Source organism: Pungitius pungitius, chromosome 6 (genome assembly GCF_949316345.1).
Source record: "Pungitius pungitius chromosome 6, fPunPun2.1, whole genome shotgun sequence".
Lineage (NCBI taxonomy): Eukaryota > Metazoa > Chordata > Actinopteri > Perciformes > Gasterosteidae > Pungitius > Pungitius pungitius.
The window spans coordinates 6,134,321-6,157,533 of NC_084905.1; the positions used below are offsets into that span (position 1 = coordinate 6,134,321).

Genomic DNA, 23,213 nt, shown 5'->3' on the forward strand with positions numbered 1-23,213 from the left:
CTGTTGAGAGCTGCATATGAACTGCAATGCAGTCCAGTGCAAGTATTGAGTAGCATTAAATGTAAAAACTTAAAGAGAACATACTTTGCACAGCGAAGCCACTGCAGGAAGCAGCTCACTTGAACCTTAGGTGACAACAGTTATCTGCACTTACAGGATCAATAATGACACAATTAAGTAAACAAGTATTTTTTTTATTCCAAAATGCTTAGGGTAAAATTAAATGTAAAATATACAACATAAGCATCCAAGTAGAATGAAAGGAGGTGGAAAAAAAGGAGCATACTCTCTTGCCTCGTTTCTCCTACACAGCTCAGTCCCCTCGACTCGGAGGACAGAAAACCAAGAAGTGGAGGTGCTAGTAGTCTGAACAGTATCTCTCTCCCTGTGGCATGATCATTTAAATGTCCGTCCAAAATCAAACGTATCGGGGGTTGAATATTTGGTGTTTGGATCGTGAACGTTTTAAAGACAGAGGGAAGAGGGAACCGCCATGAGTTAATGCTTTAACGTCGCAACTTGTCTAAAGGCCCAAATGGGATCAAACATGAAGAATACAATAAGGCACTTTGTTAGACAAATTCAAAATCAACAGAAATCTAAACACGCAGGTGAAACCAACAGAACTTTATTTTTACAATCAACAAAACAGTGCGGCCGCCCTGCAGGGGGGGGACGGGCCGAACACAAATGACCCTACGCTTTCAGTACAGAAACAGAACGTTTGGTAAAACAGATACTGGAAGAGTAGGAATGCATCCTAAAACCTAAAATAACAAGACTGCACATCCGCAGTCCAACTAAGTGCTGCCTCCTAGAGTCTAAAGGAGGAACTGCACATTAAGTTTACAAACATTTGGAATAACCTGATAAAAAGAACATTATCGGCAACATTTTGTTTAGGAAGTGTTTTATGTATTATAACTAGTTTGACAACTATTGAAGCAAGTGTACAGGTCTTACGAATGCTAAATGTTTATATAAAAAGGGAGAGGGCAAAGAAGAAAAAAAGATAGGTCTGATCAATTTACATGACAGATGTACACATGGACGGCGTGCTGAACCCGATGCCGAGCTCCAAACATTTCAGACTGTTAAAGGGGAATTCTTTTCAGCCGGGAGCACCTTCGCAAATATTTGTTCTATTTAAAAAAAAAAAAGAAGTTATTTCTCATCCTTTAATCTTATTTGTATTCATTGGAGACCTCTCGTTAGAAGGATTTGCAAAAAAACAAGGCCAGATGGAGAGTGCAGGAGACGCGCTTCCCACCCTGGGTAACAACGCAGCAACGAATTCAATCAACAACAATGCGGCTTGTTGATCCTCTTCAGAGCAGAGACGCATTCGGGCTGGCAAGGTTGACGTCTCCAACCTATTAAGAAATAACTGAAAGGAAATATGCCGCCAACATCAAATGTCTTTTGAGTGTTACATACTGGTTGCCGGGAGGAGCAGGGATGTCAAAAAAAAAAAAAAAGGGGGACATAATGATCCGGCAGCAACCGAATTCCAAGATGTGTCTAAAGAGGATGCTGGTCAGTCATGTAGAAAAAAAACATGAAAGAGAAAAAATTAGTTTCCAAGCCTGACGTGATGCATGGACATGGGTGTAAAAAAAGAGACTACAACCAGGACACCTCTTGGTGGGGCGGTGGTAACGAAGGTCTTGAAGAATCTGCAGTGGACTTAGGGCTTGCCCTGAGCATTATTGTCTTGCAGTTATGTTCAGAAAAAAGGATTTTTTTTATTCTTGAACCAAGCAAACTGGGTCTTCCAATATACCTCCACCTAACAACCGGTCTGGGTATGGAGAAACCACTCTGACAGGCGGGGGGGGAGGGGGGGGGGGGGCGCTGAAAATGTTGTGCACATTCAACTACAAAACAAAAAAACGGGCTTGTGTGATCCGTTATCAATAGAGGGGACGGCTGTGCTGCACTAGTGGCTGACGAGGCCCTGCAGCATCATCATCAGGCGGCGCGCCCTCTTGCTGAGCGGGCTGTGGGGGTCCTGCTGCAGGAAGGTAAATAGCTTCGGCCTGACCTGGGCCAGCACAGAGGACATGTGGTCCCGGGTCAGCGGGTCGCCGTGGTCCAGATTCATCACGGCGTCCTCCAGGTAGCTGAAACGGGGACAGACGATGAGGACAGAAGAGACATTTGGGTCCACATTGTTTACTTTAGGTAAGTGCAAGAGGGAACATCTAAAGTCAAGAATACTAGTACTGGTCTACTGAGATGCAACCGACAAAGAAAAAAAACAACAGCTACAATGCACTCTACCCAGTAGCCTGAATGAATATACAAACCCAACATCTATTTGTAGCATACTTTTTTATCTTTAACCTAATTATTTTGAACTTAAATAAAAGCCCATATTCTCATTTCAGAAAGAGAACAAGGCAGAGAAACTGATTTCACGTGATAGGAATAAATCAATGGCCAATTATTAAACCAAACATATGGAAATATTTCAATTGTGATGTGTGAAGGCCACAGGTGCCCAATAGGTTGATCGCCAAGGCAGTGCAAATATCACATTGGGTCCACCGCTGGATCTGGCTTAACAGGAAACTTGGTCATACTAATTAGCAATCCGTGCCTACTAAAGGACACATTTCATTTGATTCAAAAGCAACCCTGGCTGACTCCAATCAGCGCAAGTCATCCAAGTAAGGTAATGACCAAAATGTCATGGGGGCGACGGCCATGGAGCCGTGTGACGGGTCATCAGTCGAGTAATAATGCAATAGAGCCAGCGGGGATCCAGCTCGTGTGACATGCTCACTGCTATTGCCTCAAGAGGAAATCTTTTTGGGGAGACATAAGCTTGTGTAGGTCAATTTTTTAAACAGGTCTTACATCCAACTACAGAGGTGTGGGGTGAAATACTGAGAGATTGTATAGTGATACGCTATAGTTACAGCAGATGATCATTAACTCCTAATTAAGTCCTTTCAAGCAGATGTTTTTTTTATCTGCGTATGGTCTTTCCATGATGTTGTCCAACCCTTTCCATTGTAACTCCCTGAACTAATTCAACCAATCACTCAATTACTTTTCTGTGTAGGAAGCCTTCCGCTTCCTAACATCAATATTGCCTGATATCAATACACAAACAAATCCACAAATGACAAACTGAACATTTACTGTGGAATAACGACGTATCAAACAAGATGAATGTACCGTGCCCAAATTAATAGTGAATAACCTCACCTGATTTTGAGCTCAGAGCGGGTGGTGAGGTTGGAGGAGAGCTGCTGGATGAGCGACAGCAGCACGGGCTGGCTGAGAGGACACGGGTGCTGCCCAAACACCTGCTGGGAGTCAATGGTCTCGCACACGTACAGGACCAGGTTGAGATCTGTGGCCGACAGAGCCTGGAGGGGATGGAATTAAAAGCTTGATGACTTTTTTCTAAAGAATCACTACAACGACTTAAAAAGGGAGACAGCTTTCGGCCAGAAGCAACTTGATGGTTGTATGTTGCTTCTAAAGCCGTCCACAGAGAAATGTCAAAATGTGATTAAATACAATCTGCTGAGCATGAAAAGGATTCTATTTAAACTATGAGCGTTGTTTTCAAGTGTCAATACGAATGTCCATGGGACATTAGAATATGAAAGACATGGCTTGATTGGACATACTCCAGTTTAGGATTCAGTCTGCTACGGCGTCTTCGCATGCATCCCAAACACATTAATTAAGCATTTTGAACTAGTGATGTGGATTAAAAAACAAATTCTTTACCCCGCAAAGAGATATCAAAATATAATGCTAAAAAGCATCTCGAGAACTGAAAAAAGAAAAAGGATGTTTTTTCAATCCGCCACATTGGTTAATTTGTGCTAGGATGGGTTTCCATTCACCGTCCCTGTAGCGCCGACACGCCACTTTGTATAAACACAAATCTCATGAGATGCGTCTGCAGCACTTAATGCATTACTGGTGCCTGCAAGTGGGACACTAGTAGTTGCCCTCCATTGGCTTTACGGGCCTTATAGGTATAGCTCAACAACAGAGCATGCACATTCAACAGCAATACAGCTGGTTACATCTGTACGTGTGTGTTACCTGCTGGAAAGCCTGGTTCAGCTGGCCCTGCTGGAGGAGCTGCAGAATGTTGGCCTGCTGTGTCTGGTAGTCGAGGTGCGCTGTGGGGACGGGAGTGCCGGCCGCTGACCTCATCGCCTGCATAATGCTGGAGGTGACCACCGCCTGCTGCTCCTTCATCGCCATGCTCACCTCGCCTTTGACGATTCGCTGCACATGGCTCAGAATAGACTCCTGCAAACTGCAGAAGAGACAAACCGCAGGAGGGGCAGAATGTGAGAAAGGGCCCCGTCCTCAGGGTTTTTAACCACTTTAATGCACTGTAGCGGGCAGGCCAAGTCGAGGAAACCCCATTCAAACACTTTGTGGGCGTTACCTCTGTTGCCATAACCTTTGATTAAATTGAAGCACACAACATTGAAGCTATTACTTTTCAAGATATCAGTTTTAGACCACCAACTACTTTGTCCCTGCTCAGCCCCCCCACCCCCTTCCCTCCGACACATCTATGAACTCTAGAGGCCCCGGAATTAATTGCAGAGGGAACAGGAGACTTGATTGAATTTATGTTCTTACATTAGCCTGAGGATTAAGCCTGGCTTGTTTCTACTCTCCGGCCTCATTATGCACCTGCTCAATAGGCAGTGAGTAAGGCCAGGGCTTTATTGCAGAGGCAGCTGCTGATATGCACATCTGATATTCAAAATATCCGCTTGGAATGTTAATCAATGCTATTGGATCAATCGCTGCGCGGAATGAAAGTTAACAGCAGCAGGACCATATTTATGGCGATGTGTAAATGTGGCTGTCACTAAAATGTGAAGAAAAAAATTCAACTAAAAAAAACTTTTAATCTTAAGCAGCCGACGGTGTGGTCTCCACAGGACACGTACTTTCCCACCATCATCTGGATCTGGTGCTGGACCTCGGCCCGCACATTAGCCGTGATGTTATTGGCCAGCTGATCGGTGGAGCTCTGGAAAGTCTCGATGGTCTGCTGGAGCTGGCTGATAACGGGGTCTCGTGTCTCCTGCTCTCTCTGCTTTTTGTTCTTCATGTGGCTCTCGAGCTGCTGGATGTCTACGGAGATGAAAGTTAAAAGAAAAATCAGTCACCATATCACAAGCCCAATATACCTCACACTGAAAACCCCAGAGCAGTGTGGGAAAAAAAGTCATTTCAGTGGAACTTCAACCAGAAAACACAGTGACAAGCTAGAAAAGGTCCATTGGGTTTTCAGCATGCAGCTCAGAATGCAAACTAACAATGAGGATATTTAATCCTATTTTCATGAAACAGATTTGTAGGTTTCTCTTTTAACTATTATTATTAATCAGAAATTAGTTTTTCCAGAAAGTAGTCCATGTCCTGCTCCGATTCATGTCATGTTTTCCTCAAAATACAGAGTTGGATTCTACGTCCACTCAGGAATACGCCGACTTATGGGAAGCAATGCGTGATGTGTTGATAAATATTACACTTGTGACCTTTTTGCCCGTCACAATATACATAACACCACTGTAGCTAGGGGCCGTGCGGATCTTAACACAGCATTCACAAAAGTTACTATTTACACACAAAAGGCTAAACCCACAATTTGGTCTGGGATTAAAATTTAAATTGGAACAAGCTCACAAGGGCGCACACGCTCAAAGTGTACTGTGGCCTCCCTATTTACTGCAGGGGAAGTGTGTGTCTCCCCTTTTTAAATAACCAAGGATGTTATAATGTGTACAAAGATTTGCAATAAAAGCCTCAAATAGAACATTGGCCTTGTTGAGTTACCAGAACAGCTTCTCGTGTCTGGACATCCAGATACTGAATGGAATGTTTATTTGATCTTGTGTTGCCATGGGAGACAGAAATATATTTCAGCATTTACTTGCTGACAAAACAACATGTCGATGCTTGATAAGACTGCCTTACATTCTTGTGTGCCTTGTTTAAAGCTGTCATTGATTTGCTGGAACATGGACTGGCAGCCTCTCTCAAATACTGGCAGCACGATGCTCTGGAAGGCGTCTTTGTAGGCCGCCTGGATGGGACCCTGCATCGCTTCGGCCGCTGCTCGACCAATCGCATCTGTTGTGTTCTGAAACAACAAGCATTTACGGTGAGATGGGCAGGGGGGAAGAGTGTGTGTGCGTGGGGTGGGGGGGGCAGCGGCCAGCCACTTGCCTTGGACTTGACCACCTTGCTGACATTGTCCTTCAGTGTGATCTCCACAGCGGTCAGCTTGGCAGCGATGGTGTTGCTCAGCTGCCCTGTCACAGGCTCCAGACTCTTAGAGATGCCTGGAGAAGAGAAGGGACGGATTATAAACCAGAGCACCCCAAGTAGATTGGATTCACTGGATTATGCCCTAATGTGATGTCATTTGTCATATATCGATTACCACCGATGGGATCCCTGATCCCACACGGCGCAAGGCAAACGTCATCTCATTTGCCAGAGGGCCGATGGCAGTCAAAGCAAAGGCAGTCAAATAACAATGTTCAGCGGAAGAATCGCTGCATCCATAAGTGCAGCTGTTCAAAATCTGCTCTGCTGCAAAATGCCCAAAACAGATAAAAACCAAAGCAAATTCCTAAAAAGGTTTGTAAAGATGATACACATCTTTTGGTTCTATAACTTACCAAACATAAAAGATTACTAGGCACCTTCAAGTGTGATTGAGAAATGGAACACGTTTTAAAGTACTTTGGACACATGCTGCATGTTGGCCTGCTGTTAATGTGCGTGTGCTCACTTTGTGGGACCGTCTTCTTCATTTCCTCCCGGAGCACTTTGTCCATCCGGTTGGTTAGCACCGAGCTGAGGGTGCTGCTGAGCTGCTGGCTGAGCTGCTCCTGAAGCTGCTGCTGGTCATTCTGTCTCTCTGCCAGAACCCGCTCTAGTCTCCGCTCTGAGGTCACGAGAGGTCAAGGCTCGCAATGATATGCAGAGGGCGAATCATCACAACGTGTGGGATTTATATCTGGAAGAAATGCTTGGATGTCCACAAAGTACTTTACTGGACATACTCAAATGTCCCATAATGCATTGTGAACTGTACAATGGCAGACTGCAAGGTTTACGGTTTAAATGTTGAATGGAGAAAAAAGTGAAATGAGGGAGTGATGTTAATGGAAATTTAATTAATGTAGTAAAAGGGGTGAGCTCACATATATAATGTACTCTTCACACTGAAATACTCCGTAAATACTGCCGTAAATTAGTACTGGATATGATTTAATTTATTGATGCGCAAAGAAGACATATTGTCCACCATGGTATAACATTACACTGTAGTATGCATTATATAATGATTGGGTATGTATTTTCAAGTTACCATGTAACCATGGGTTTCAAATATCCATCCAGGCCTCGGATTGTTTGCACTAAATGCATGTTTGCTAGTGCCTATGGGTGTTTTGGGGAACTCAAATGCATCTTGTCGTAGTGGCGTCAGTCACTAAGCCACGACAACGAGGTTTTGAGCCGAGAAAAAGCCAGAAGGATACGCTCCTGCTCCTGGTGGTTGGTGAGGACGTGCTCTACTTGGGCCATGATGGTGCTCTGCATGGCTTCAATCTGCCCACGCAGGTCAGTCAGCTCCCTCTGCTGGCTACGCAAGAGCATCAGCAGCTCGTCCTGCACTTCGGCATTCATCTATGGAGTGAAGAGCAGATCTTTTTCAGACAAAGTGCTGCTGAAACACATAAATTACGCTTAATCATCAGTTTGTTATAATTGTTGCAGTTCTGTTATGTTCACGATAACCTTACCTGACCAGAGTCCATTTGCCTGGACTGAGACAATTCCCTGAGAAGGAAAAAGAATGAAATAAACTTTTATCAATAGTGAGTGTATCCTGTCAACTGTAGTCTGGTGCTACAAACACGCGTGTCTTGTGTCTTTGTGGGATGTCTTCGTTTATTTTGCCAGTTATTTTTCGTGAAGAGCAGTGGAAGTAAAACGGCACTACAGTCTCATGGTAATTTGAGTGTGACTAATCACTTCACTCTGTCAGTCAACAAACTTTTACGATTGAGTGTTTTCTTGAGAATCTCCTGGTGTACACTAGGGCTGCAACAACGAATCGATGAAATCGATTAGAATCGATTATTAAAAGCGTTGGCAACGAATTTCATTATCGATTCGTTGTGTCGCGCGACTATTATCTTTGAGTATTAAAAGAAAGTTGCGCGCGCCGCGCAGAGCTGAGAAAAAAAAAGTTGAGCGCTCGCGCAGCAGAACATCGGAGAGACCCGTACTACTGTTCTGAAACATGCGGAGGAAGAGAAGCCAATGCGATCTAAATATTTCACACTGAAATGGGGGGTGCGGGTCCTAGCGGGCAACGGGGGGGTGGGGGGGGGCTGCGGTTTTCTTTGCAGCGCCAGTAGTTTTACGTTCTAATCGCCGCGCTCGACTTCAAGGTGTAACCTTTATTATTGTTCGGTCTGAAACAGTGCGCCCAGTGACGGGTGGTGCAGCAATATTGATGTCCGGGTGGAAATCAGGAGAAAGGTCGGTCCGGGATATTTTCGGGAGGGGCTTTGAAATTCGGGAGGGTTGACATGTCTGATTGTAAGATATGCAAAAGCGACATGGCCTGGCACGGGAGCACCACGGGGATGATTCATGATTTTGTGCTTAATATATTTAATTTGGCGGCTGTAAAGTATACATCATGCAATGTGTGTATGTTTTTTGTGTTAGTCCATTTTATTTGCTTACTTAGGGATGTTCAAGGAGCAATCTGTTAGTGCAAAACATATTTAGAAAGTGCACAGTCAGTTCTATTTTTCAATAAAGGGTTGGAAATTAATGTTTTTACATTTTTTATTTTTTTATCCGATTCATCGATTAAACGAACAAATAATCGACAGATGAATCGATTATTAAAATAATCGTTAGTTGCAGCTCTAGTGTACACACAGCCGGGATCACTCGTTAAAATAAGCTTAAAAGACAGTTGTGATTCTAGACAGGAAAACTGTTGCTAGTGGTGCTGGCATCCCATTTATTTGGCCGTTAGGGATTCTGAGGAATTCACAGTATAAGATTTACTCAACTGAAGGTTTCACTCATTTTAAATCAATTTGTAGCTGAAACCAAAAACACTTTTTCAACCCGACGTCACACACTGAAGCACTGGTATCATAGCGATTGCTTCACCAGCTAACATTGACTTACCCATCATCTTTCTTGGTCTTCCTCTTCCCTTTGGGCGAGGCGCGTGGTGAGGTCTTCCAGTCCTTAACCGGTAGTCGGTGAGAGGAACGAGAGCCACAATTTCCTGAGGACACGAGGCCGGACCCCTCGTCGTTCGGGTCACTGGGTCAAACATAGAAACATACGGACCCAACTAGTGAGACAGCTGCCGTCAATCAATGCAGCAGAGAATAAACCACGCATTTTGAGGTCATCCTGGGGGGAAGAAAATCCATCCAATCAATCATTACTGGGCCTGGAATTAAAGCACTGAATTTGTTAAGTTCCCCATTTTGTGATTAATTCCTTCTAGTTTGACACGGTTTTCTGCAGAAACAAAGACTGTGTGCTTTAGTCGGCGTTACCTCTGCTCCCCGCAGGCGTCCTGACTGTCATTCTGTGTGAGGTGATAGGAGCGCCGATGGTAAGGTGAGCTCAGCCGTCTGTCCTTCGACTCCTCTCTCGAGCTACAAAACAGTGGACACTTTTTGCTTAGTTAATTTCAACAGACATGATAGAAAATGGTCGTGTTGTGTCATTTTGTTAATGCCTTGTCATCCCTTTGTTCATAATATTTTTTTCCAACTAAAGAGTATTCAAAATTTGAATATTTATTTGAGTGGTAATATTCAAATGTATCACACACACACACACACACACACACCTGTTTACCAGAGCACAGCTTGCTCGGAGCGTTCAATGTCAGTTCTATACTGTAAAACTTCAATCAAGGTTAATAATGTTTGTTTCAATCACTGAATGAAGAATCGTGACCTTAAATTGCTTGCACAAAACTCTTGATAAGCACTTGTTTATTTTTTAAACCGCTATGCGCAGAGAGCGCGATGGCGAGAGGGAGAGACTGACCAAGGTCTGGCCATTAGTTAATTTACTTATTTTTGTGTAAGTGATATGTTGTTAAATATGTTTAAACTTAAAATAAATGACCTATACAAGTAGTTATGTATCGTATTAAATTTGTGTGTGTAATGTATTTGCATGTTCTAACTCTTACTATTCTCCGAGGCCGTTGTCCCGGAGACTGTTCCTGGTTTCCCTGGTGATGTCGGGCGCAGCCGGCCACGATGTGTGGCTGACATTGCCCTCTGAAGAGCCTCCACCGACACCGGGGTTTTCCTGCAATAAGGCATTCTCCAGCAGGGATGGGGTGTGGCTGAGTCTGGCCTCAGAATCTCCTCCTGCGCCGCCCACCGGACCATCTGCACCCCCGAGTTCGGGGGGCAACAGGCTGAGACAGAAAATTAGGCCCATAGTGAAGATTTTGCAAGATTTGTCTGTATGCTTTTAATCCCAGATGAACTTTTTTTTAATGCATGCTTGTTAAAATGGAGGGTTGCCAACAGATACAAATCTTCTTTCAGTCACTATTGCTCGTAGTCACCATACCCGTTGTTAGCTGAGCGCGGGGAAGTGAGAAGGTGCAGGGCCGATGCAGCGGAAGCCATGCTGTCCGCCTGGAGAGAGGAGAGTGGTACCGGCTCCAAACCGGACAAATGGCCGCGCTGAAGCTGAAGGGTCTGCGATGCGATCTCCGGCATGTCCTGGGACATGGCGGTGGAGGCCGAGGAGATGACGTCGGGGGAGCGGGCTCTGGTCGGAGAAGCCAGAGGGGGTAGGAGGGGGGAGTCCACAACCTGAGGGCTATCCAGTGCCAGAGGACCGCTGGGGGATGCTAATGCCTGAGGATGTAGATGAGGAGTGTGACGATGAGAAGAAAAAAAAAGCTTCCATATTCCGAGTATCAAGGAGAGTGTGTCCTACCTGTAGGTTCTCAAGTCCAGGCAAAAGCACTGCAGAAACAGCTCTTGGGCTGCTGCTGGAGAGGGTCAGGCTGCTGCTGCTGCTGCTGCTGTTCTCTGCTCTGTTTGGACTCTGACTGACTTCATCCATAGCTCTGCACAGTGACACAGACGTCAATGTTCATTAAGAGCAGGAGATTATGTACGTTATTCTATTGGATATTTACAGTCTGTGGAATGAATTGAGCAATAAAGATATCCACATAAGAGCCCATACAAGCCAATTTCCCACTCAGCTGCTATGAGGATGTAGATGAAATTGATGTTTACTTTATTACTATTTTCTAAATTTAAAACGGTCAGTATCAATCTTAGCTCACCTGTTAGTTAAGTCAGAGTTGCTGTTGATCGCTGTCACAACGGTCAAACTGCTGGCGCTGCTGCCAGGGGATGCTGGTACCTGGAACGGGACAAATAAAGTAATTAATAAGATGCAATTATGATTAAATGTTGCTGAAAACCACTAATCATTTGTAAAAAAAAAACAACACTGATGAATTTACGTCCTGCATTATTTTTTGACAAACTGAACTTAACACGGGCGACATGGAGAAGAATGGGAATCGTCACATCTCAACCAAATTCTCTTGACCGCCACATTTAAAAAGCTGCTAACATTAATTTATATCCACACACACAGATAATATTAATATTACAAATGTTCTACTTGCTACGTGCTGCATCTCCCTGCATCTCACATCATGTTTGGGTTAGCCAAAGATGGAGTTCAGTTTGAAAAGACTTGATAAACAGGTTTATGGCCTTGTGTTTGTGAGTAGCGGCACAATATGCAGGAGTACAGTAGTTCATGGGGAAAGCTGTTGCTAGGCGACACACAACAAATAGGTTGAAGCATGTTCTTTTGTTGAAGTGTTTTTTGACCATTTTGTAAACTGGTTGATGCTGGAGTTTCACTACAGCAACCAAAACAGCTCGTTAATGAATCCTGGAGGGAAGCAGTGGACCAAGGATCAAGAGAGATTGTACCGAAGTGCTTGGTGTCATGAAGGCATCCGGAGTCATCAGCTTGGTGCCACTGCTGGCCCCCGAGGTTGACAGGAAGTCAGTTGGAGCAGGAAGTGACGGGATCTTTCTTAGGTCAGTCTGGGAGCCGTTGCCCGATTCCTTGTCCGAGCTGTGGTCAGTGAGATTGTCTGAAAAGCCTGCTGGACACAAAAAGTAGGTCCTTTCTGAGGATGTATTTGAGGTACAAAGGAAGCAAAAGGAGTGGTGGGGCGATTCAGGGAGATTTGCTCCACTGCTTATTGCTAATTCAATGGTCAGCTCGAGTTGACACAACATCATTTTCGCAGTAAGACACCTTGGTGAACAGAGATCCATCATTCCCAGGGATTTGACCGTGTTCGTTGCGTTTCACAATTTTTGGACCGTGACTTACCAAAACCATCCTGAGTATCAGAATTGGGCAGGAAAACTGGAGAGCTGGGCTGAAACCAGATCTGGACATCCTGCAGACTCCTAAAAAAACAGACACACTCAATTAGGATCTTATCTAGTCTAGGGCCCTTTGCATAACTGCTGTCCCAGACCACAAAAAACTACTTAGGACATTTAAAACAGTGAGGATCCCTTAACCAGACTGTTAAAAATAAAAAGCTTTGGGTTTGACCATCTTGGATCAAATTCTTTCTTGGAGACGATAACAAAAACTCAAGCCAACCCGCAAACACAGACATCAAACTGCAGGAAGACACTTACTTGGTGTGGACACAGTAGAGTTTAATCTGGATCCCAGACTTAGACTCTGTTAGTCCTTGCGTGCCCTCTGGAAAAGAAAAAAAACACACACCCACACACCTAATTTAGGATCAATAGTGCAACACATTTAAAGGTGCTGTTGATGACATGGACACGAGATGTCACACTCTTTCCATGCTTCATTGCATTTATTTCACAACTAGTGGTGTACAGTTCTGTTAGCGATGCAAGTGTGTATCTTTGCTTGAAGTACAACTATGTTGTGTAAGCATTTGGTTGGCAGAGATACAGGAAATAAACAGCAAGTTGAATTTGGTCAATGTGAGTACAAATGTGTTGGCTAGCTCCTTGTTCTGCAGTTACTTCACACAGTGAATGAAAAAAGTCCCCCCCCCTCCACCCACCCTGAAATGACTGTGTGATATGGCATCATCATCGTCACTGACGACAGAGACACCATGACGCACAAAACGGATATCATTGGCTCACCAGCCAATGAGAATGTAGCAGGAACAATTGAAAAATATAGGGGCCAGAAAATATTTTTTGCTTCTTCTGATGCACGTGTGTGCATTTGCCTCGTCACCTGTTGTCATACTCTCGCTCTCCTCTTCCGCGGGGAGAACCTCGGTGTGTCGCAGTCGGCAGTGTGAGACGTCCTGGACCCCAAAGCTGAGCACAGGGTGGGTCAGCAGGAACTCCGACACTGCTGTAAAACTGGCCTTTCCTTTCTCCAGGTCCTGCCGGAGCTCCATCACATACAGAACCTGGCGAGAGAGAGTATATCTCCAGTGTCATAATAAAGGGAACACTTTCGTCTAGATGTGTAAATGTCAGTATGCAGGTTCAGAGTAAATTAAGATGGCATGCTGAGCAAATTATAAAGTTTGAGTTCTACCTCAAATAAAAAGCACTTTCAGGGTGATCCCTTTGGATTTATGCTGTTATAACTAAAAATTTACCAGATCATAACACATGTTAACATTCTCCCTTCAAGGGTTAATGTTGATTAAGTGAAGGGAACATTTTTAGGGTTGGTGTTAGTAGAGAAAGTTCATGCGAGATCTCTAGAATTTGGGTTTTTGGATAATTTTGTGCCCAACTGTGGTGATTGCATATTCTCATGTACAAAACTATTTATTTAAATTTAATATCACTATTATGGTTCAATACATCAGTGTAGAGAATTTACTTTTGAAATTAAACCATAAATTACTCAAAAAGAAAGTGCACATAAAATTGCGCAGGGCTTTTTGTGCATGTTTGACAGTTCATTGCTATCGTTACAACCTTTACAATTGAGCTGAGCTCATCAGAATGAGATCGATAGCACTGTTAGCCCACCAGAATCAGCAGAACACTGTCATGTCAGAGCGCGCTGGAGACACACAACGCTGTTCACTTTTCCCCGAACCAAAAAAAGACCCTTGAAGCGATTAGACTGTAACACAGGAGTTGACGTCTCATATTACATTGTTTTTTTAACCAGAAACAAACTTTTCATGGCTAACTGCTATTATATGTGAATTTTTACAAATATTTAGGATTCTTTCTGGATTCCTGTTCTTTAGCTGATGTGCTGCTGAGGGCTTTGACGGAGAGAGGTCTGCTTAATATCTCTGGAACCGGCTGACTTGAGTTGTGTTTGGAGAATGTAAATATGGCTTATATATTATTGTAGACCCTGTCCAGCTGTGTAATGTGACGTGCAACATCACTTTATTCTTTTTATTATTAAAATAATGCATCGTTGAAGCGTACAGACTAACCCCAGTTTAGAAAATGAGTGTCTCTTGAAATAATATTAACTCCACCCAGCTTGCTCAGATGTTGCATAGGCAAAGGTTTTATTTAATCAGGCTTTAACCCACTGAGACCAGAAGGATCTACTAAGAAGCTGTAGCAAACTTAGTCCTAATATGAATCCACAGGTATAGGTATCCTTTTCTGGAATTGGATGGAATAAGATAAGAGAGATACTTGCATGGCAATTTTCTCCTGGGTCTTTTGACCACATTACCAAAATGGGTAAACCCACACAATTTTCCCTTATGCAAAAAGACCCACTTTATACTAATCCCACGCATAAACCTAACCAGTCTTGCTATTGCAAAGACTTAAGTAGGTATGTTTGGAAAGCTGAGAGTCCAATGTATGAATGCATTCATTTTATAGTGAAACCAATAAAGTTACCTGTTGTTACAAAATAATCACAACCTTATGAATAGCTTAACTAAAAGACATGGGGCTAACTGAGGGACATACGGCTTTGATAATACTTTTTTTTTGCAGTTTCCACAACAGAAGTCCAATCTGCAAAAAAATAGAATTCTCATGGTAATGTAAGTTTTAGGTACTAAAAGGATTTATCTATGGTAGTCTTTAATGTCTTAAAATAATGTTAATTTTTATTGATTCTTAAAAAATGGTGAGAAACTTTATTAAATGTAGCACTTATTTTAGAACCCAAAAGGTTTTAACCCAGAAATTGCTGCAACTACTGAATACGTGGTCCAGAGAATGGTCTTCATAGACTCCCATCGTGTTTGAAGCACTTTTGCACAAAATTAAATAATTACAACCTAACCTAAGTAGGGTATCTCAATGCATTAGTGAGTTATTTTAGTTGAGTTTTAGAGTTGTGACTAAAACAACTATTTTTAGCATTCATTTTTAGGTTCTCTTCTTTCAGATGGTGAGGATGAGGCTTTACACCAAATGTATTCTGCGTCTCCCCCGAAACCAATAAAAAATACAAAAATAGGTATTTCTGGGTCTCTAATGTTTGAGTACTTTCATGTTCATGAAGTTTAAGAAAAAGGCTTCAAATGTGGCCATTAAGGAGTTCATCATGATTATTCATGAACATCAACCAAAGCACACAGCTGAAAACATTATGCTGACCTTCCTCTGTACGTCAGTAAGGATGAGGTACTCAGAAGCGAGGTCCAGACTGGCCTTCAGACTCGGTAGAACTGAGGAGTTGAACAAATCTGGTGAAAACCTAGAAGATGAAATAAAAACAGCACCATTAGTAACTTTAAACAGCAATGTTAATAAATGGGATGAGCAGCAGATAGCAGGAATGATTAAACCAAAAACCTGATGGTCTGTAAGCAGGTCCAGGAAACAGTACACCACAATTTCAACTCCTGGTTCTGATCCGCTCCAGTTATAAGGAACCGCCAGAAAGGAACGCTACAAAAAAAAGAGGAGAAAAGAGAACGTAAATAGAAACCAAGCATCAGATCAATAAATGTCCATCACATTTTTCACAGGAAGCGGAGTGTGCGCCCGGTGGGTACTGACTCAGGATCCTGTCTTTTGTGGTTGTCGCAGAACAGAAGGCAGGAAAGGGGACGTCCTCCATGGGGCCGCAATTCATGAAGACACCTGGACAACGGGGAGGAAAGAAAGACGAAAAGATGGGGTGACAAACCACAAGCACAGAGCAGGTGAGGCAGAAAAAAGACAAGATCATGTTCACGTGTAAAGGTAATGGTCTACCTTGGCTTGTCCTGTACCCCTTCGATGTATATCTGCCAGAACTTGATGTACCCATCGTGGCTGGCTGTGGCCAACACCGTTCCATCCGGAGACAGAGCCCCCTCACTGACTCTCTGGAGGGGCAGACACAAAACAACACACTCCGTATCAGTGCTGGAACGGAGGAAAAACACTTTGTACCTCTATTTTACTACACTGCAATTTCTTTGCTAATGAAAATAGCGCCAACATAGGCAGACAATATATATATATTACTATTGAATAAATACTTCACTTCATAGGTACTCTTCAAAGTTTGTAGAAATGGTTCCATTAGTTCTACCCTGTCTCCTACCTGGGTATGTCCCTTGACTATGATGAGACCTTCTTTCACGTCTGTGTCATCCACGGGCCAACTACTGTGGTTGGCTCTCAACACCTCCAGGTCCCACACCTCAGCCTACGGAAGGAGAGTGGGGGTGAATTAAGGGGGCAAAAGTTCTGGTTTTCTCTACGCCTGATGCATTTTGGCGGCAAAAACCGTCATACCAAGTCTTCGTGGAGAAGGGCTAGGGTCTGGCTGATGTCCTCCTGGTTGTCATCGTTGTCATCCTGGATGAACGGGCACCAGATGAGGCGACGGTGGGAGTTCAGCGGAGAGTCCTCCGGTCGTCGGATATGAACCACAATCTGATCACTGGAGGGACGTTGGGTTAAGGAAGATGAGGCAAAAGACCATTTATATCTTCAGCAATCACTGCCAAAGCAGGTGGCCATGTCACACAGGTTTGGTTTAAATCACCATGAAGTTTGGCCTGCTGCCAGTGACTATTTGAACTTAAAAAGTACACACGAAAAACGAGATGAAATAACAAGCCAAGCATTAGCTGCAGCTACCACCACAAACACCACCAACCTGGAGACACACATAGGCCTTCACATCCTCCTACACACTCCCTTTGAATCTGTCCCACATGTAAGGATACAATATCTTGCTTCCAGTGCAGGTGAGCTGCCAGACCATGAGGTTGCCTGCCTCATCTACGCAGCCCAACAGCGAGGAGTCAAGGTGGGCAAAGGCCAAATCTGTAACAGCTCCAGTGAAGCCCTTCAGCAAAGAGCGCTCTGCAAAAGTCACACTCAGGACTCGAATCATCGCGTGGTTGTTGGCTCCTGGGGGAACAGATGTGGCTTTCAATGAACAAGATTGGAACCTGGGGTATCACAGCCCTTTGGTTTATGCAAATACATACACATACTTGGTCATGCATCAACATTCTGTCAAAAGCTGAAGGACGAGATAATATTGGGAGAAAATCTTAAACTAGAACACCGGCCCCCGATAATGCTCAGCACACATGGAGCTGGTTTGTATGAAAACTGTAGATGGGGAGGTGGGTGTTATCCAGAGTAACAAGGTCAGTGTTTGTGGTATTTGCTTCTTTCAATGATGTGAGCATTCAGCTTTGCTCTATTCTTGTTGTTAGATCCCTCCACAAGTGCAAAAGAAAATGTAATCCTCATTAGTTGTCACAATATCAAAACGCGGTACTTAAATAGCACACATAGCTAAATATCTCCATACCCATAGAATCGATCACTGCCATAATGGACGTTGGGAAAAGTAATCAAAAAAGAAAATGAATCAAAACAAGAAGTCTGCATTACATGCAGTAATCTGATGCCTCCTACCCAGGTGTACCATTTAACAGCTTTATAAAATACCTCATGTTTATAGTTATGTAAAAGGGAGCTACTGCCAACGCACAAACAAGTGTTTAGGCACTGCTACTGCAGCAAGGTAGAAGGTGAGGGGTTTCTAACACAAAAACCCACATATGGTGATGAATTCAAATGAACCATTGTGGGAAGTCAGTGAGGGGAAAAGCTGCTCCCACACCAACGTAACAGTAGAAAGCGCTGTATTGTGTCAACGTGCTGTTTATGAACATAATGATTTTACTTTTATGTCCATTTCAAGTTGATGAGTCTGGACAGAAGAATACTTCAACACAAGCTCTAGTAGATTATGTAAAAACCAAATCCACAGATTCAGAAGCAATAGTTTAATACACCTTTCATTAGTACATTTGGACAGCCACTATTTTATTTATGTATTATTTTGAGAGGAGTTCTGCTGATACAGAGAAGCCAGCATAGCAGGCAGTTTTTTTTACTTTTTGTCATACCTTTCTACTATCAGTATGCCAAGCAGCAGTAGTCTTTACACACTGTTTGGATTTATTTGTTCGTGTTTTAATTAAAATAGTTTAAGGTTTCAAGAAAACGTGGAAGCATTTCTCACTTTTAAAAATCAAGAGCTTTTTTGAGGTTTGTGTCATTTGAAGATAGAAATAACAAGCAAAGACTCACCTCGGATGGCATAGGCCAGGAAAGAGTTGGAGACGGCTATCAGTCTGCCATAATAATACTTGTGTTCCCAGTCATACTTAGCAACAGGTTGGATCTTCACCTGCATGAGAAAAATAAAAACTCTTAAAAAAGGTAATTGTTACTTGCGTTAATCAAAGCCAAAAATTGTTATTTCCTTTTCATTCCTTGACCGTCGAACATGGTTATTTGTGGGTTTCCAGTTCTGTCTTGCTGCCTTCGACGCTCAATGGACTGTACTAGTTCGGTGCTGATGATTCGGCTTCTCACCTTGTTGCTGCCACGAGCCTTGCTATTGATGCTGGTATCCTGACTCGCCACTATCTCCACATTGTTGGAGGTGATAGGGGTACAGGTGGAGCCATCATCACCAGAAAGGCAGCTGAAATTGCAGGATGCACACTCAATATTGACTACATTAGATGTAGGGCTGCAACAACGAATCGATGAAATCGATTAGAATCGATTATTAAAAGCGTTGGCAACGAATTTCATTATCGATTCGTTGTGTCGCGCGACTATTATCTTTGAGTATTAAAAGAAAGTTGCGCGCGCCGCGCAGAGCTGAGAAAAAAAAAGTTGAGCGCTCGCGCAGCAGAACATCGGAGAGACCCGTACTACTGTTCTGAAACATGCGGAGGAAGAGAAGCCAATGCGACCTAAATATTTCACACTGAAATGGGGGGTGCGGGTCCTAGCGGGCAACGGGGGGGGGGGGGGTGCTGCGGTTTTCTTTGCAGCGCCAGTAGTTTTACGTTCTAATCGCCGCGCTCGACTTCAAGGTGTAACCTTTATTATTGTTCGGTCTGAAACAGCGCGCCCGGTGACGGGTGGTGCAGCAATATTGATGTCCGGGTGGAAATCAGGAGAAAGGTCGGTCCGGGATATTTTCGGGAGGGGCTTTGAAATTCGGGAGGGTTGACATGTCTGATTGTAAGATATGCAAAAGCGACATGGCCTGGCACGGGAGCACCACGGGGATGATTCATTTTTTTGTGCCTAATATATTTAATTTGGCGGCTGTAAAGTATACATCATGCAATGTGTGTATGTTTTTTGTGTTAGTCCATTTTATTTGTTTACTTAGGGATGTTCAAGGAGCAATCTGTTAGTGCAAAACATATTTAGAAAGTGCACAGTCAGTTCTATTTTTCAATAAAGGGTTGGAAATTAATGTTTTTACATTTTTTATTTTTTTATCCGATTCATCGATTAATCGAACAAATAATCGACAGATGAATCGATTATTAAAATAATCGTTAGTTGCAGCTCTAATTAGATGTTTAAGAAATGTTTCTTTCTTTTAAATCATCAAATTCAAATAGAGGAGAGACTGCACTGTGTTGACGCTTAATGAGTAACAGACATACATTATCTGACACTCCTGAGTGCTGCACAGGTCTGTGGAGATGGGTCTGGTAGAGTCCGACATGGATGACCGATCAGTTCCTCCCAGAAGGCCTGCTGCTCCCAATAACCCATTCAGCTCTCCATTTAAAGTTGGCATTCTCAGAATATCACTTGATGCATCTGAGGAAAAACATTAAATGCAGGTTTAAGGGAGGGAGAAACTACAAAGATATACAATAAAAAAATCAAATTCAGAAAGCCTACAAAGAGATGCTGATTATTCTGGAAGTTTATTACTGCATTATTTGACAAAGCTCCCAGCACCAAACGGAATCATACAACTTTGAAATTTCAAAAATGGGTAAAAGAAATCAGCTTTCAACCATTACAATTCACATTTTGACTATAGATTTAATTATTGGTTGATAAATACTGAAACTTATTTGTTCAGCTATAGAAAGCTTGATAATTAAATTATTTTAACCAATTATTATATTCTATCAAGAAAGCAGAGTGGTGTCAGCAAGCTGCTAATCACACCAAGCAGACAGCAGCCGTGTTTCCCCACACATTTTGAAATGTCAAAAGGAAAGCCAAACACTGAACTATAAACCTTACATTAGTCGACATTTACCAGTTCCAACGCACGGCTCCCAGCCATCACTTATAGGGACCCCTCAGTCACACACAGCCATGATTAACATTATCAATTACACCTGTGCGGTGTGCCTGCAACCACTAATCAAAATGCCAGCTGTGCAAACTCTCTTCTGTCATCAAGTAAGAGCCGTTGGAGGCTGAATTATTTTACGCACAGCAAAGGATCCTCGTCATGTAAAATAAAAATAGGTTCAGGAGCCGGGCAAATATCAATTCTGTCACCGCAGGTTTAAACTTGCATTTTGGTTAAGCTAAGACTGAAATGTCGACCAGAACAACATTACCACACACATATACATATTAGGACTCTCAAAATTAACAGGTTATTCTATGCTAAAATCAACAATCTATGCGTTTATTGTGGCAGAGATTAATGCAATAAAATATTGCAAGACTTTGTCTACTTTTGATATGCGTCGAGCCCTGACCCCTGAGTGCTGCCGTCAGTTAGATCGCAGAGACAGACGGTAGCTGAAGATGGAGAGCTTTTTGCATTGGAAGTAAAACAAACAGAGGGAGGACATACAGTGGAACTGCCAAGTAGAAGGGGGACGAGCGGCGGAACCGATATTGCCCGGAACATGTTGGTAGTTGCTATGCTACTTCCATCTCAACATCTACACTGCAGAGGACCAACACTGTGTCCCTAGAGGACAGTGGTTTTGGAAAACGTCCAAGACGAGGACAGCAGGCAGAGTCGCTATGTTCCACTCAGTAGAATTAGAAATTGTGGGTGGTTTTGTGTTTTAAAAAAAATACATTTATACAACAGTTATTAAAATACTAATTCTAAAATGATTACTCATTAACATATAAAAATTCATCTTTAGAAAAACTAACTCTTTATAGCGATTCATGAATTTAAAAATATGAGATAATTTAGTTAATCTGTTTTAATCTATTGACAGCCTTAATGAGATTGTGTGTGTGTGTGTGTGTGTGTGTGTGTGTGTGTTATATGTGTGTGTGTGTGTGTGTGTGTTATATATGCAATTTCATTAACATCACACACACACACACACACACACACACACACACACACACACACACACACACACATATACGTGTGTGTATGTAGACACACACACAATTCATTTTCTTCCAATTTCTTTTGGAAAGTTTGGACACATTTACTCATTATGTTCATTGAGAAAGTGTTTCCAAACTCTTGACTGGTACTATAGTCATTATTACGTTAGATAGCTGGGGGAATGTATTATATTTCCAAAAACATTAAAACGTCAATATTAATTCAACAGCTTATTACTCGATTGAGTTTACCCGTTGGAGGACCGGTGTTTTTTTTCTCCATCCTCGCTAGAACCAGTAACGTGAGTGATTTCCCAACAGTGCTCGATCATTATTGACAGGTGCAAGATTCAAAACGACTTTGACTTTACTCTGCGGAAACATTAAACAAAGCCTAATGGAGTATATTAAAGTGTCCGACCGTCTACGCAGTTGAGGAGGCTCGAGCTAATTCCTGATAGCAGTTAAACACTTCTGGTTAGACGATTCGGTCTTAAGATCTGCTTCACTTTACGGCTATGAAGTATTAAGAAAATTCCTGCAGTGTTTGTTGAGATCTGTTTTGATTACACAAGCATCTGTTCCAAGTAACGTTACTTATTCGTTGCTTATTAGCCGAGAAAAATAGACCGAGGCGAAAGCTAGGCAGAGCTCGTAACGTTAGCTCAGTTACCAACGTTACATATAAAAAATACCCAACACCATCTCAATGTAGTTACGGCTGTGTCATTACGACAAATGTGAACACATGTGTCGCTCCGTCAAGTTAGTCACTAAATACAGATGCGAACTCGCTGTTATACAAATGGTGTTTTTCCTTAGTATAAAGCGAAACTGCTATTGAGCTAACTTTACTCCAGTGCTGCAGCGCGCTAAACCAACTCCCGTTAGCTTGGTACCAATTTAGCTAACGTTAGCCGTTAGGCTAGCGCTCCATTAGCTTCTGCGGCCTAGACTAGCGCAGGCGCTTTTCATTCCCGGTCCAACTTACCGGTGGTGTTCCCGGGACGGTCGAGCTTTAGGATGTCGCGAAGATGCTGGGTCGCACCCTCAATATCTATGTTAGAATTGGACGCCATGTGTGAGGGGAAAGGGGAAACTGGGTTAATGTGCGGGAATAGAATGATGTATTTTTCGATGCTGTCAACGTTCCTTTCGTTCACCCAGAGCAACCGTCTAAACTTCCGTCATGTCCGCACCAAAGGTTCCGACTAGTGTTAGCGTCAGGACATTGGTTCCTACCTCCACAAGTCACGTTTCACAAAAAGGCATGATGTCACCTTCGGGGCATTTTGTCGGAAATTGAACACTTTAGGATAATGTCACCGAGTTTTTGATTATTTATAACAACTTGACATTGATGATACTTGAGCTTCCTTGTATGCAACTTCATTTACTTTTTAAGTAGAACAGCAAATTTTAGGCCAACATTAACAATTCATGAATCAGACAGACTTCATACACATCTACAGTTGCTCCACCAATAGTGTGCATGCTTCTTTGCGT

General features: G+C 42.9%; 1 protein-coding gene across 1 annotated transcript; it reads right to left on the reverse strand.

Moving 5' to 3' along the window:
- Nucleotides 1-178: 178 nt before the first annotated feature.
- edc4 (enhancer of mRNA decapping 4) lies at nucleotides 179-22,912 on the reverse strand. Its single transcript, XM_037451674.2, has 30 exons — nucleotides 22,699-22,912; nucleotides 20,039-20,198; nucleotides 18,939-19,050; nucleotides 18,651-18,750; nucleotides 17,264-17,450; nucleotides 16,827-16,974; nucleotides 16,633-16,737; nucleotides 16,299-16,411; nucleotides 16,101-16,184; nucleotides 15,894-15,989; nucleotides 15,696-15,795; nucleotides 13,378-13,558; nucleotides 12,792-12,858; nucleotides 12,472-12,551; nucleotides 12,060-12,238; nucleotides 11,393-11,472; nucleotides 11,035-11,167; nucleotides 10,660-10,952; nucleotides 10,268-10,501; nucleotides 9,618-9,719; nucleotides 9,235-9,375; nucleotides 7,821-7,857; nucleotides 7,557-7,704; nucleotides 6,803-6,958; nucleotides 6,232-6,347; nucleotides 5,980-6,145; nucleotides 4,947-5,133; nucleotides 4,075-4,294; nucleotides 3,217-3,380; nucleotides 179-2,123 (listed from the first exon to the last, which is right to left on the reverse strand). Exons 1-30 carry the CDS (start codon nucleotides 22,784-22,786, stop codon nucleotides 1,940-1,942), a joined length of 4,161 nt encoding a protein of 1,386 aa, XP_037307571.2. The 5' UTR covers nucleotides 22,787-22,912; the 3' UTR covers nucleotides 179-1,939.
- Nucleotides 22,913-23,213: the final 301 nt, after the last annotated feature.

Coding starts and splice junctions, on each gene's coding strand:
- edc4 (XM_037451674.2), bottom strand. CDS start 22,786: ATGGCGTCCAATTCTAACATAGATATTGAGGGTGCGACCCAGCATCTT. Junction 16,185..16,298: donor GGGGTACAGGACAAGCCAAG/GTAGACCATTAC, acceptor CCCGTTGTCCAG/GTGTCTTCATGAATTGCGGC. Junction 12,859..13,377: donor GAGCGAGAGTATGACAACAG/GTGACGAGGCAA, acceptor TTTCTTTTCCAG/AGGGCACGCAAGGACTAACA.